The sequence below is a fragment of the Aedes albopictus genome, chromosome 2 (genome assembly GCF_035046485.1).
Source record: "Aedes albopictus strain Foshan chromosome 2, AalbF5, whole genome shotgun sequence".
Lineage (NCBI taxonomy): Eukaryota > Metazoa > Arthropoda > Insecta > Diptera > Culicidae > Aedes > Aedes albopictus.
This window is the reverse complement of record NC_085137.1, coordinates 161,604,983-161,621,137: the sequence shown is the minus strand read 5'-3', so window position 1 is coordinate 161,621,137 and position 16,155 is coordinate 161,604,983. Positions and strand designations below refer to the sequence as shown.

The 16,155-nt window shown below is 33.9% G+C and overlaps 1 protein-coding gene across 2 annotated transcripts in view; it reads right to left on the bottom strand.

Annotated features, from left to right (window-relative positions):
• Window positions 1-16,155, bottom strand: part of LOC109405902 (ankyrin repeat domain-containing protein 13C) — a 56,442-nt gene that overhangs the window by 5,616 nt on the left and 34,671 nt on the right. For both annotated transcript variants that reach the window (XM_029858762.2, XM_029858763.2), the window contains exon 5: window positions 15,866-16,113. In XM_029858762.2, coding sequence (XP_029714622.1) covers window positions 15,866-16,113 — 248 coding nt within the window. The remainder of the gene's footprint in view (window positions 1-15,865; window positions 16,114-16,155) is intronic.

Here is a 16,155-nt window from a genome sequence, read left to right as displayed (position 1 = left end):
AAAATAACATATTTTATTATGCTGTTGATATTTTCTTCTGCTCGGGCAAGAATACTTGGAGATATTCTGAAAGGGGTTCTTAAAGGAATCTCAGCACAAATTTCTAAAGATATTCTGGGATGGATTCCTAGAAGAATCTTTTGGAAATTAAGCATCACCGGAGCAATATATAGAGAAATGTTTTGTAGATATTCCTTGAGCAATTCCAAGTGGATTATTCAAAAGACTTCTCCAGCAATTTATTTTGGAGTTCCTCTAGGGGTGCCAGCTGAAAATTTTTCTTAGGGTTTCGTCCTGCAGTTTCTCAAGGGAGTCCTCTCGAAGTTTTCCCAGATATTCCTGCTATGATTCCTTCAGAGATTTCTTGAAGGATTTCTCTAGAAATTCCTTTTGGAATACATCCGGTATTTACTGCAGAAATTTCTTCAAGAATTCCTACTTGAATTTGTTCGGGAATTCTTGCTGGTTTTCTGCGGGAATATCTCCAATTATTACTTCTAAGGGACTTTGAGGAATTTCCAGAAATCCCTACAGGCAATACATGAGAAATCAAAAAAAGTTAAAGATTTCCTACCGGAAAGAGGAATCCCAGTAGCAGTCCTGAAGAAATTCCAGCAGTGGCTCCTGAAATAATTTCAAGAGGATTTCCAATAGTTACACCAAATTTCTGAAGAAATCCATTAACAAATTATTGCAGGAATTTCTGGCGGAGTCCCAGTAAGAGTTGCTAGTGGTGATGCCAGAAGATTCTTGGACGAATCCTTGCAGAAAATTCTAGAGAAATCCATAGAAAAATCTTTGAAGGAACCACAGGAGAATCTAAAGGAATCTTTGGAGAAATCTATTGACGTGCCACAAGAAAAATTTCTGGAGTGATTTCAGTAGGCATTCCTGGAGGATTTCAATTCATTAGAAGAATTATTGCGGGAATTAAAAAAAAACTTCCTGGAATTTATGTAGAAATTCTTGGAGAAATCCCTGGACGAATTTATAGAGGAACTTCAAATGGACTTCCTTCTTCCTCCACAGAAAACCTGATGGGATTCCTCTGAAAAAGTTGTTGGTATTGCTTCAGAGTTTTCTCCCTCTACCAAGGATTCTAACATTTTTTTTTTGAATGCCTTTAGAGATTCCATGAAGGATTCCTTCACACATTTCTTTTAGAAGTATCAGCAAATATTATTTCTAGGATTTTTCCAGGAATTTTTGTTGAGATTTCTTAAGTAGTTTCAGCTGCGATTTTTCCAGTAATTGCACTTGAAAGTCCTTCAAGAACTCCTGTAGGATTTCCAGAACGAATTACCTGAGGAAGCCCAGCAAGACTTCCTGGTGTATTCTACAAGAAATTTCTAAATAAATCCCAGTAGCATTCTCCGATACCAGCGAGGACTCCTTAAGAAATCGCTAATAGATCTCCAACAGGAATTACTGAGAAATTTTGAAGAAAGTTTCTGAAGTAATCCTTGTAGAAATCCATGGAGGATACTCAACAGGATTTTTTTGGAAGAATCTCACTAACTCTCCTAAACAATCAAACAGTGGCATCGTAAGCCAGAAATTGCAATTATGCAGATAAAAAGAATTCCTCACATACTTGCTGTAAAGTATAACCGTTGTAAATTCTGAGAAAATCATTGTCGAAAGAAGCTCTAAGCAAACTGCTCCCACAGTCTACGTTATTCAGGCGTCACTTTTTAACGTAGCTCTTTATGCATACTCTTTTGAAAGCTACAAACTTTGTCAAGCAGTTCCTGGTAAAAATTTAAAAAAAATAATTGCAGAAATTTCTCAAATTTGGAAATTTCTTCAGCAATTTCCTCAAGAAAATCTGTAAGAAATTTGCAAAAGTTTTTTCTTGATTTTTTTCCGCGAAACCTTCAGAAGTTTATTGAACATTTCTTCCTGTAACTAACCAGACAGTTTTTCCAAAATATTTCTCCAGAAATTCTTACAAGAGTTGCGGCATAAATTTTGTTAGAAATTCCAAGAACTTATATGAAAGTTTTCTTCATTTGATTTAGGAATCACCATTTTCATTTTTCCTAGGCATTCTGATCTTTTTTCGAATCTCACCAATAGTTCATCTATTTGTTTAGCCGATTTCACAAATTTGCATACATTTTTTTTTAATTTCCCAAATTTGCATATATATTTTTAATTTCTCTAGGAATTGTAATAGAGATTGGTTCAGTAGTTTACATGAAAGAGCTTTTATCGATTAAACCTGACATTCTTCAAAAATTCTTAAAATATTGCTCTTTAGTTTGAATAAGTTTATATTCGTAGAACTTACTCCAAATTTCCAGGAAAGATTTTCTCGATTTCTCAATAAAAATCTTAATTTCATCATGTCTGTCTTGATATATTCGAAACAATACTTCTAAAGTTTCATTCTGGATTTTTTTAGGAAATTTTTCCAAGAATTTCGTTACTAAATTAATTTAATTTTTTTCGGCAGTTTTCTCAGGAATTTTTAAAAATGATCTAACCGAACATTTTTCGAGAACTTTTAAGAAATCACTTCCAAGATTTTTCAAGAAATTTTGGTTACAATTGCTTTTCAAATTCTCATAATGGTTAATCATAAATGCCTGTTTTAAAAATATGTTTCGAAATTCCTCTGATTCCTCCAACGATTTGGGAAAAAAAAGTCTGCTAACGATTTTTTCAGGAGCAATGGTTTTCCAACCGAAAACCATCCACAACTTCTACAGTAGTCTTTTAACGACTCCTTTCACAAATACTCGCATTTAAAAAAAATCCTTCATGAATCACTTCAACGATTCTATAAGGAACTCCTCCGACAATACCTCCAGATTTTTTTTAGAGAATTCGTTCCATAAATTCTCCACTCATTTATCAACATAATCACTCGAATTTCTGCAGAAATTATCTCAGAAATCCTTCAGCATTTCCTTGGGCATTTTGTCTAGGAATTTCTTTTTCAATTCCTTCAATAGTTTGTTGGCCAATTGTAGGAATTATTTTGGGAACGCTCCCAGAAATTCGACCGGAATTATTTCTACAATTCCATCAAATGTTCTTTTTTCCTTGGGTAGTTTATTCAGGAATTCCTTTGGGAAGTCAACTTTCGGCAATTCCTTCGGCATTTCTATAGCAAAATCTTCAATTACTTTGAAAATTATTTTAAGAATTAATTCTATAATTTGTCTTAGAACTCTTTCGGAAATTCTTCCAGAAGTTTTTTGAAGAACCTCTCTTTCAGCAATTCCTCAAACAACCATTTTAGATTTTTTTTAAATGACTCCAGCTATTCTTTCATAATTTGTATAAAGCATTCCCTTGTCAGTTCCACCAGATATTTCTCTAACAATCCTACTATGAGTTTTTGTTAAAAACGACATTAATTGTTAAAATTCTTCGGATGATCAGCTGTGATTTAAATACGCATAAGCTACAAGCATTGGTCAGCCGCTGCCAACCCGAATAAATCAAATTCAGTCAGACAGACCTCAACGGCCTCGAATTTGCATTGTTTATCAAGGGACAAAGTATGCAAACTCATTTCCGACCATCGAAACAGTTTATTCAGCACCGGCATCAAAATTCAACAATTGTATCATAACATAAGCCACATAGGTACCTCAACCAAGCCAGATGTGCGTTGGAGCGAATGGAAGGATACTATTACCACCACCGAGAGTAAAGTTCATATTTCAGCACTGGCAGTTGATTTGAGGTGGCGGGTCGTCAGCTTGCTACCTACTGCACCTGCCTGACCGTGCATTTGTGAATGGTTTCAAAACATGTTGATGTCAGTTTTTGTTTTCGAACGGGCAATAATGCAATAATGGTGCGGTTGGGGAACTGTTGATCATTGCGGATTTTGGGCCCACTTCAATTAAGTTATTTGTCAAGTCGAAAGTTCGCCGACCGCCTTAGGAGTGCAGTTCAACGTACAACAGCCCCTATCTGACGTGAAATACAGGGGATGGCTAAATTGTTTGTGATAGGCAACTTTTTTTCGCCCACAAATAGTTCAACATGCTATAACTTTTCATAGAGTGCATCAAAAAATCTCAAATTTTGACTGTTTGTCAACCTATTATATGTTGGTACAAATTTGGGCTCGATTGATCAATCTTTAGCAAAGTTAGAACAGTTCGGGTAAAACACTATTTTTTGGACAACTCATTTTTGAGCTGTCATATCTCGGAAACCAGTGAACCGAATTGAATGAAATTTTGTACGTATGCTAACAATATATAAATGCTTCTCAAACTATTAAAACATAGATACTTTTTGAACGCTGAAGAAAGTTTTCATGGATTGACACTTTTTGGATTTTTCTCGAAAAAATGTAATTTTTTTACGTCAATGTCAATAAATTTTAGTGTTGATGTCCAAAGGTTTGCCACTTCTGTTCTCAAGTTATCTTTAATCACATATATTAAAGCCTATTTAGATTAAAGGAAGAACACATTTAGTAATTTTTGTGTGGTATTGTAAAATTGACTTATTTTCCTCTATATGGGTAAAAATTGCAACCCGGTATAACTTAATTCGCCGTGAGAATTTTACAACGTTGTATTAAGTATCAGTATATTGTTGATAAACGTTAAAAAATTCATTCAATTCGGTTCACTAGTTTCCGAGATATGACAGCTGAAAAATTAGTTGTCTAAAAAATAGTGTTTTACCCGAACGGTTCTAACTTCGCGAAAAATTATTCAATCGAGTCCAAATTTGTACCAATCATGCACATATAATAGGTTGATAAACAGTCAAAATTTGAGATTTTTTGATGCACTCTATGAAAAGGTATAGCATGTTGAACTTTTTTGTGAGGGAAAAAAAGTTGCTTATCCCAAACATTTTGGCCATCCCCTGTACATTGCACAGTGGTCCACGAACCATATTTACGAGGAAAGATGCATGCGGTGCCTTCAAATGATTTTTTAGACAAATATGGTCTTCTACAAAGTTGTTGCTAATAATAAGGCCCTCTTTCCAATGTACATGAAAATTAGGGTGGTCCATATTTTCACAGAAATTGGAAATCAAACTTTTTTATTTGCAAGAATAACTATATACATTCTTCGGAAAAGTTGAAGATCTATGAATTTTGAGCAAGTTTGCCGAAGACAGTTTTTTTGTAGCTTCAAAATTGACCGATCTAGAGATATATTTCTGAATTGGCTTAGGGTGATTCAATAAAAACAGGTTTTCTGGCTTTCACTTAACGAAAATTTAAATAAAAAAGATTAAGTAAAAAAACTGTTTTGTCCAAATTTTGAGCATTTTCCCATAGTTTTCATAGGGTGACGCTAGAACAAATCGTTTTATCGCTCTAACTTTTTTGTTTCAATTTTCTCATCAAAGTCGTCAAAGAACCACTTTTAGAGCTTCCATAAACGCACATTTTCGTGCGCTGAGAATGTTACTACGTCACTCCGTTCAAAAGATATTGATGATTTTCTAGAAAAAATAGGCACTTTTCAAGTATTTTTTACTTGAGTTACAAAAATAACACCTCTCTAATTTTTTGATATGTTTTATAACAATATTTCTTCTTTTGAATGCTGGAAAAAGATATTTTTTATTTTTGCCCCAACCCGTAATATCGCCTTTTGAATAAACCATGAATTTTAAAGAAAAACGCTCATAACTTTTAAACCAAAAGAGATAACGATCATCTCAGTGCACGAAACGACGCGTTTCCAAATGCTCTACAAGTGTTTCTTGGGCGACTTTGTCGAGAAATTGAAACTGAAAAAGTTAAAGCCAGAAAACCTGTTTTTATTGAATCACCCTAAGCTAATTCAGAAATATATCTTTAGATCGGTCAATTTTGAAGCTACAAAAAAACTGTCTTCGGCAAATTTGCTCAAAATTTATAGATCTCCAACTTTTCTGAAGAATGTATATAGTTATTCTTTCAAATAAAAAAGTTTGATTTCCAATTGCTGTGAAAATATGGACCACCCTAATTTTCATGTACATTGGAAAGAGGGCCTAATTATTAGCAACAACTTTGTAGAAGACCATATTTGTCTAAAAAATCATTTGAAGGCGCTGTATGCATCTTTCCTCGTAAATCTGGTTCGTGGACCATTGTGCATTGTCTACATAAGAGAAATGCGCGCTGAAATGGCTTTTCAAATGTTTATTGGATTCATGCATTGGCAAGACTCAGAAGGCAAATTTGCAATGAAATTCTAGGGTTGCGAATAGCTCTTGCCAAAATAATTATTATAAGAATTTCTGGATGTATTCTCAAGAAAATATTGAAAGATGCAGAGATTTCAATATACTCCGGAAGGCCTAGCATTACATGTATATACATTGATAGAAGCATCAAGCATCCTGAAGGGTTGCTTGCTACAATAATTTAGCAGAAATTTGCGTGATATTTCTAGATAAATATTCTTGCAGCATATCTGGTCAATATTCTGTTGAAAGAATATTTTATATATAGTCCATTTTATACATTCATTACATCAAACTGGAATTCCTCTAAAATTTCAAATTCAAATGTCTATCACGGTTTTCTATGGGTATTTTCATCAACATTTTTGGAAAGGTCCCGTCATAGTTCTTCAGTTGTTTGGCAATATTTTCAACAAACCTACATATTTCACTAAAATTCCAGGAATTACCTCACAGGGTTTTTGAAAAGAGTTTTTGTCGTGTATAATTTCCAAAACATATTAGTTTCAAAACTCTTAGATGCTTATTAGATTTAGAAGTTCTACACCAAATCACAAGTAAAAACATTTTTTCTTGCGTTTAGTATCTACAGGCGTATCTACAATGATCGATTTCTCTTCATCGATTTTCTCTTCTGATTATTCCGGGAAATACGACCAATATTCGGATGATCTCTCGGTGTGTATCGGTAAAGGACAACTACAGGGGATAGACAAAATGATCGGTACAAGCAAAATTTTCACTTTTCAAAAAATGTTCAACTAGCTGTTACTTTTCGAAAAGTACATCAAGTATTCTAAATTTTCACTGTAAGGTCATCAACTTGTTGTGTAACAGTGGTCCAAATTTGGAAAAGATCGGACTATTCTCCACGAAGTTATAAAGATTTTTGAAAAAGGTATAATTTATCCGATAGCCAACTTTGAGCTGGTATATCTCCAGATTGAATGAACCAATTGCAATGAAATTTTGACCATTTATGACTTATATAATGAACCCTGAAAAACGTTTGACCTAACTTGAAATTTTTAACAAGAGAAAAAGTTATAGCAATTTCATTTGTTTCACGATTTTTCAGTAAATTGGCCTATTTTTAATTTGCATCCCATAACCTTTTCAATTTATTGGCGGCTATGTTGTTACTTTCCTTCAAAACACATTTATATATAAATCAATTTAAGGGAAATTAAATGAACTATAAATTGTATCTTGAATTTTGAAACGATGTTGATGTTTTGGTTTGATTTGGTGTTTTATTTAAAAAACGATCTAATCGTTTTAATTTTCTTCCGTGCTAAAACTTTTTAGTTAAGTCAAACGTTTGTCATAGATCAATATGTAAGTCATAAATGGTCAAAATTTCATTGCATTTATAACTTCATGGAGAATGGCCCGATCTTTCCTAAATTTGGACCACTGATACACTACTAGTTGATGAACTTACAGTGAACATTTGAGAATATTTGATGTCCTTTTCGAAAAGTTACAGCTAGTTGAACATTTTTGAGAAGTGACAATTTTGCTTGTCCCGATCATTTTGTCTATCCCCTGTAGGTCTAGCTTCCAAAACAACAAAAACTACAGAAAATGATCTGCCGGCCAAGTTATTAATCAAAGAGAAAATCGATGAAGAGAAATCGACACTGCAGATACGCCCGTATGATACTCAGCGCGAGATATTTTTTTTTTAAATTCCTCTAAGAAAAACTACTGGAATTTTACACTCGTTAGTACGTTTTGTGATATAATGTGATCAATAAAATTATGTCTGTGATCGATTGTACTGTAATTCAGTTTAATAATCAACAAATATGACGAAAGTAAACACTCCATTTTACCAAAACGATTTTGGTGGTGACCTTCTTATTTGATTGAAAAAAGGTTTGAATATCATTTGAGGGGGTTAGATGCAAAAGGGTGTAAGTGACAAACACCCACTTTCTAGCAAATGAGGTTTAAAGTTTTTGACCAACTTTTCATCCCATACAAAATGTATGGAGTTTCAAAATCAACCCAATTTTCTCTGATTTATTGTAATTTTTCCAATCATCGTAGAAACAATCTTAAAAAAGTTCCTGAAAGCTTGAAATATGAAGAATTTTATGATATGCTCAGCCAGTGTTGGTAAAAACTCAAATTCTCAAATCTCATGCTTGAGTTGTTTCACGCGCGATTCTGGACTCGCTAAACTCACTGCCGAAAAAATCATGAATGAGTTGACTCGCGATTTCACTCATTGCGTTATTTCTTGGTGTTCTTATCATTTACATCGAAGTTTTTAGGATTGTATGATAGAACTAAAGCAAACCTATCGTACAACAACATTGGATGTCTTTCAAATTGATTCGGATTCGTTTTACAAGCGAACGAGATTTCGGCGCTTGACTCGTGAGAGCGAGATTTTGCATCTATTGTGGTATATCCCGTATCCTTTGTTGCATTGCATTTCGTATTACTTTATCACTATTTTCAACTTAATCTTAAGGAAGGATTCTGATTCATAGGTTCGGCTTTTAACACGCTCCTTTTTCAGTCAAAATCGGATCCCTTAACGAAAAAGTCAAGAAATGATACCGATGACATTGACCAAGTCATTACAGCATCAAACCAGTGAAGAGTGAAGAGATTAGGAATATGTACTAACCCACTTTTCCTTGTTTCATGATTCATCTCGACCACAATCAAACCGACACTTTGAGCAAAGTATGAAATGTAAAAGGACCAATTTTTTTCCTTCTACAACTAAAATATCCCGTTCCATAGTTAGAAGCAATGAGGGCTAGGGATCAAGTGGTAGATCTTTTACCGTAACGCAACTTAAAAAGGTGATCTACTCACGCTACGGGCTCCGTTAAAGATTGAGCATATTTTGAACCCCCTAAACCATTCATCCCTCGGCACGGGTCGCCTGACATCTTGGATTGGGGTTACGTTACCTGTTTGGTGCACTTTTACCCCCGAAACAGGTGGTCCGTAGTGTTATTCTAAGCCGGCAGCAACACGGGCAAAAAGTCATAATGCTCAACCCTTAAATAAAGAATATGCATATTTGAAGCGTGCTTAATTTCGATTTTACCTATAAAAAATCATTTTGAGGTTCCGTTAGGGTGATTTTTGAGAAAATCGAAAAAAAAAACACTCAAAATCTAATATTCATGACTGCTTCAAATTTCATATTTTTTCTAATTATTTTGTATTTTTCTATGGACTTCCAAACATTCTTGATCAGCATTGATTTTTGAAATAAAGACTGGACTCAAAAAACATGCAACCACACAAAATAGTGTATAACTTCCGTTTGCGTGCATAAAAATAGCTGAACCAAGAATATCATACTATGTGTAGGTCTCGTAACGTGAGTAGATCACCTTAGAACGGTGCGTTACGGTGTAAGATCTACCATATTGCATCAAATTTTAATCTTGCTATTTTACTGCCTGAACCGGTAGCAAACCAGATTAAAATTTGATGTATTTTTGTAATGTTATGTTTTAATTTATGTTTTTAACTGCTAATAGACATTTTTTATCTTTATTATGGAGACTTTCAGCCCGAAGCTGGTTCGTCTCCATATACCTTTTGTTCCAGGGAGCTCCAGAAAATTTTATTGTAAACACCATGTTTTAAAAAAAGTACATGTAACGAGCGTATCACTTATGCCTTATTCAGTATTACTAATCCTATATTCTATACTTAATCCTATATTCCTATAATCCTATATTCTCTTCTCAATAAATCTTATTACCGTTCCTGGCGCAGTAATCAATATGTTTTTTTAGCAAATCATCGTATACATCACCATATTAATACATGCGAACATGTTTAAATATCCATATCGTTATCTGGAAGCGTTTGGTACGAGAGGTCCACGCTTCCATCATTCCCCTCGATTGCAGGTGTAGAATGTTTTCAAATATTGACTATGTTGAAATCTTTCCATCCCTTGAAATCTTTTCTGCGGTATGTACATGCTGCGCAGTTGGCCTGGCCGTTAGACAAGAAAAATGAATGATCATTTTCCAGCATTTGAATTCAAGTAATGACTGCGTTAGTGTAAGATTAGATAGATTAGAAGAATAGTAGGGTACCGTTTGGGCAGGGGTACCTATTTTCGGCACTTACTGCTATAACTAACTAAATTTCAAACCGATTGATTTGATTTTTTATATGTAGTTAGGCACGAACAGTATCTAACTCTACACAAAAATTCAAAACAATCGGTTTGAAATTGACTTAGTTATAGCAGCAAGTGTCCAAAATAGGTACACCTGCCCAAATGGTACAAGACCCTATATTATGTGTAGCTAATAACATAAAAAAATCATCAAAATCGGTTAAGTGTTGGCGGAGATATTGCCGATCCAATAAAATGTGATATTGGAAACTTTGGGCACCCATTTTAAAAATTGATTAAGCTGTAACTTTGTTGTTAGCTAATCAAAACGTCTGGAAGTTTGGCTGTTAGTTCTCTAAGTAAGGCATAATAAGTGATGAAAATTTCATCATAATTCATCATTTTTTTAACAATGAAAACAATTTTTTTTTTTAAATTTTGATCAATTTTTACCATTTTATAATCAGTTTGCACTATTTTTACTGTAGGACTGGCAACACTGTCCCGATTTTTATGACACTTTGACAGTGTGAAGTTGTTGTGTTATGCTGTTGTCAGTGAAAATTTCAGTCGTTTGGTTGAATACTTTCAAAATTAAAGCAGTTTGAATTACTGAAAACCACATCTGCTTATTGTGACATAGTGCTAGATATATGGCTATAACTTTTAATTGTTAGATAAAATAACACAAAAATTCTACATACATTTTTACGTATAGAGAAAAAAAATCATTGAAATCGGCTCAGTATTTTTGGCTCAACAGTTTTTGGTATAAAAACGTGATATTTTTAAAGTGTTTGTTTGCCCAAGATTTTCAAATGTTGAGTCTCTTGTTTCCAATTCTCCGCCAACCGATTTTGGTGAAATTTTTATGTTATTAGCCACAGGGGTGGTGGGGGTAAAGTGGACAGGTGGGTTAAAATGGACAGATTGCAATTTCTTGGCTTTTATTGTTTTTCAACATGTTTTAACGAGTGGAGCTTATGCCTAAGCATGAGTCATTATACTTTTGCTGATCTTGAACATTAGAATTAAATAAACATCTTCAAAATGACAAAAACTTTAAAAATCACGTGAAAATCGGAAATGATGTAAAATTTGCTTATCATTGCTAAGGTTTTCTCGTAAGTTATTTTCAAATTATTACAAGTTTTACACCCTAAACCAATGAAGCCCATATAGAAGACTATATTTTACCAAAAAAAACTTAGTTTTGTAAAACAAAGAATTTTTGGAAATAATTTAACATAAGCAGACCGTGGGGGTAAAATGGACAATCGGTTCAAATTTCACCAAAATTTCATTTTTTTTTTTTTGCAAACTCCTGAATCATCTGCAGTAGCACATATCGTGAGATTGTTGAAGTAAAAAGTTATGAAAAAATATTTTTTATCAACAAAATATAGTTTTCATCTAAATCAGTGATTGTTTTTTACACTATTTTTACAATAATTATTTAAGTGTGTTTCAAAGTGTGTATTAAAAGCTTGAAAACAACAAAATAAAGTTTTCGTATGAAATTTGATAGTTTGTAATTAAAAACATAGAAATAATATGTTGTTATATAACTTTTAAGGACTTGTTCATTTTACCCACACCCATTTTTTTTTTCAAGCTATTTTGATGCACGTTTTGGTGAAGAAAATAATCAAAGAAAACAATATTTTTTAAAGATTTCTAGAGTATATCATTACCTTCCATGTTACTCGGAAAAGCAGATGGATTTTGCCGCATTTCCACTGGAAACGACCAAAATGCTTAGGTTGGCCACTTTACCCCCACATAATATACTATTCCTGGTCGAAGAATCAGCAGTGTTGATTAAAAGAGTATTTTTATTTTCAAATCATTCTGCCAAAACAAAATCATCCGACTGTTGCTTATTTTCAACCATCAATATTTTGTCTGATGGTAATATTCTTATGCAAAATTTCTGTAAAAAATAGAAATATCTCGGAGCTAAGATATCACACTGTCAGTGATTATTATGAGTAGGATTTCCTATAGGTTTTCCGGTAAGGCCTATATTCAAAAAATCTGCATCACAGAAAACAGTGTACAACTTATGATTGAACGCATCCAAACAGCTGAGTTTTCAAACAGTTACTGCTTAGTGTGTGTAGATGATACCATGAAAATTTCATAAAAATCAGTAAAGTCAATACTGGAGAAGACATCTCAGACGCATGAAAGAGTTTTTTTTTAATTTTGTGCACCAATGTAAAAATGGTGTTGGCCATAACTTTGCTGTTAGTTTGTAAAAACGTCTGAAAATTTCACTGTAGGTTCCTGACTTAATACATATTAAGAAAAAATTTCATCAACATCGGTTTGACACTTTTTTCATCGAAAATGGTAAGGTATTTCCGGCTCTAAAGCTAAAAGAGTAAAAAACACAGGAATTATTTTTTTAATCTTCGTTTGCACAAGCTTCTTAAGATCTCATTTTCTTGCGTCTGAGATATCTTGGTCAATACTTTATCGCTTTTCATGGCATGATCTACACGTACTATATAGTAACTGTTGAAAAACTCAGCCGTTTTGATGCGTTTAATCAAAAGTTATACACTAAGGTACACTGGGGAAAGTTGAAATGGATGGGGTAAGATAAAACAGTGGGATAACATAATGTTATCCAATGATGGTAAGCAGCTTGAATGCCATAACTCATAGTTTTTGATTCAAACAATCTTTCGGCGAAAGAGAAATGTCCAAATTGTATCGAAATCTCTTTCAAAACTTCGCGTTTCATCTTGATCCGGTGTATTTCATTTTCTGTCGGGCATCATTTTCGAGTTCAGGCCTTACTTGAAGATTTTTTTTTAAATCTCTATAAAAATTCAGTAAAACATTCTTTGAAAAAATCTTTATAATTTTTTTCCAGAAATAAACCTTATAATCTCTGGAATATTCCTATCTTTTTAAAATGAAACGGGACGCCGTGTTATTTTTCCTATCTTGCCTCTCTTTCTAACAATTTGCCTCGCGATTTTGAAGATGGTAATCTCGAGTTCTATCGCAAAGACAAGGCTGAAAAACAACCAGGATATGCACTGCAAGTGAGCATATACAATGATAGGTTTTTTTTTTGCAAAATATGAAGTAGAATTTGATATTACCATCTTAGTAGCAACAGAGCAATGGCGGATATTTCCTCGACCGTCCCGTTCGCCCTTAACTTGGGAGTAACCTTAGGGGAAAACGTCGAAGGACAATGTCATTTTTTCAAGATTTTTCAAGATTTACTCACTATAAGTACCTTTAAGATTCCCCTCAAAGAGAATTTTTCTGGATCTTTTTGGGGTTTCTGTTTAAGCATTTCCAGTGATTTATGCCTGCAAATACTCTTTAGGAACTCTTTAAAATTTATTAGCATTAGCATTAGCATTTTCTCCGGAGATATAGTGGATTACTCTGAACGTTCTACTAGTAATTCGGACGGATTTTTATTAGAACTATTCTGATGAATAACTTCTGATACATGGAAATCCTAGAAACATTTTTTTTGGAAACATATTTTTTTAAGTTTTATGATTTTGACAGTGCTTTCAACTAATAGTTTCTATAAATGCGCTAGAAATTCTTTCAAGAATTTACTCCAGAATTTTTTTTTTCAATGTTTGCACATTTTTTTCGATAATGCATTTTTAAAGCAATCTCTAGAAAATTTGAGAGATTAAATTTAGAAAACTATTGTCAGAAGATGATGATTTCTTGATTTTTTATGGAATTTCCGAAAAATTTCGGCGTAGAAGCCACAATTCAGCTCATTTTGCCCGTGGTCTTTGCCCAACAACCCCCCCCCCCCCTTCCACCTAGCATGACCACGTGGTTTATGGATGGTCCCTTTCTAATATTCCATTTTTTGTATTTTCGTCAAAATTTCATTTTTCGTCATGTAAACATGTTTTAGACGAAAATTCATCTTCATTCACGATTTTGTGACTTTTTATTTTTCAAATCTTAGTTTCGAACATCCCCACAGTTTTATGTTTTTCCTTTAAGCCTGTTTGGGTTATAGATTTTATGAGACAAAAACATTTTAAGATTTTGTGATCATGTTTGTGTTTATAGTTGAAATCGGGGAACTTATGTATTTTCGGTGGTTATTAGGCCGTCCCTTATTTTGCAAAATTTAGAAATGTTATAAGTTCGTTAGTGGAAAATGATCGTTTTAGCTAAAAAATGATCGTGTCAAAATTTGAAGTCCGTATCTCAAGGCTAAGTGGTCCCTCAAGGGGCCTAAAGTTGTCAAAAATTGTATGGGACCAAAAAAACATGAAATTTTTTTCGACAAAAAAATACACCATTCCACTGAAACCGGTGTTTTTGGGACCCTGAAGGGCCAAAAATGTGCTTAGATTTGCGATATCTCTACTCGTTTCCAAGATATTGACAAAAAACAACTGAAAAATCAGCATTTTTGACCATTTTTTTAAATTCCGAAGGAAACTTACCTTATTTTGTTCAATAACTCAAAAACGAGTAGAGATATCGCAAATCTAAGCACATTTTTGGCCCTTAAGGGTCCTTAAATCACCGGTTTTAGTAGAATAGCGTATTTTTTTTGTCGAAAAAAATTTCATGTTTTTTTGGTCCCATACAATTTTTGACAACTTTAGGCCCCTTGAGGGACCACTTAGCCTTGAGATACGGACTTCAAATTTTGACACGATCATTTTTTAGCTAAAACGATCATTTTCCACTAACGAACTTATAACATTTCTAAATTTTGCAAAATAAGGGACGGCCTAGTGGTTATGTTCTCTTCTTCAAGGGGAGTTTTTCGAAAGCTGTTGAACACTAAGTTGCCCTTTAATGCTTCCCAGCCAAGCTTAATTGTATGACCAAGTTTCAGGCAATTTGCCTGACAAAACCCCTCATGACGAAAAAACCAAACCTGCCAATAATACCCAAAGTCACACTATTTAATTTTTTTAAGTTTTCCACGGAAAATTTAGTTTTCTTAGCAACTTTTAGAAAAATAATTTTAGGAGTGTATTCAATGCTATTCAACTGTTTGACTGTGATTAAATGATAAGGGGAAAACTTTTAAATATTTTAATGAATGCAAAACAAACAATGACATCTGATCAAGGATCTAGGTAGAGATTCAGGCCTCTACTGCCCATGATCGCATAGTTGACGTTACCACCATTGACAATGTCAGCATTCACAAGCTAATATATGTCGAATGAGAATAATTGTGACCAGTTTATCCAATAGAGCACAAGATGTAATCATCGACTACATGTCGACGTAAAAAAATCTTAAAGTTTTCATTATTTATTGTAGAAATTTTAAAATTGTGTTGAAAACTATAATGGCGCTTACGTCGACTATGCGAATATGGGTAGTCTAATGCTTAATCAATAACACATGAAAATACTTTTCAAAACATCAAAACACTAGGCATGTTTGTTAGGCATGTTGGACTATTTGGTAACTTCCCAAAATTTGCCCTCCTCATGATTCTTTGAATTCTTTATAAGTCGCAGAAGTTATCTATGTTTCTGATTTGACGGATTTAGAAAAGCTCCCAGCAAACCATTACCGTAAACAGTTCGAAGTACTACTTACCTCATGCTGTCCTCCTTGTAGTTGTCCGGAATGACGAACAACTCCGGCGAGATGTCGTCCCGGAACTCAAACTTCTGAAAGGTGATCTTGGCCGACACGGTCGGCAGGATGGGGATGTCGATCTTCACCGGGAAGCCGCTCGGCAGCTTCAGCGTGACGAATTCCCGTAATTTGCTAAAATGTTTAAACGGTGCGATCACCTCCAGCACGCTCAGCAGCATGTCCACGCTCAGCGGAAAGTCTTTGCTCTGGAATGGGAGTGGAGAAATTATAGAATTTGTAAAAATTGT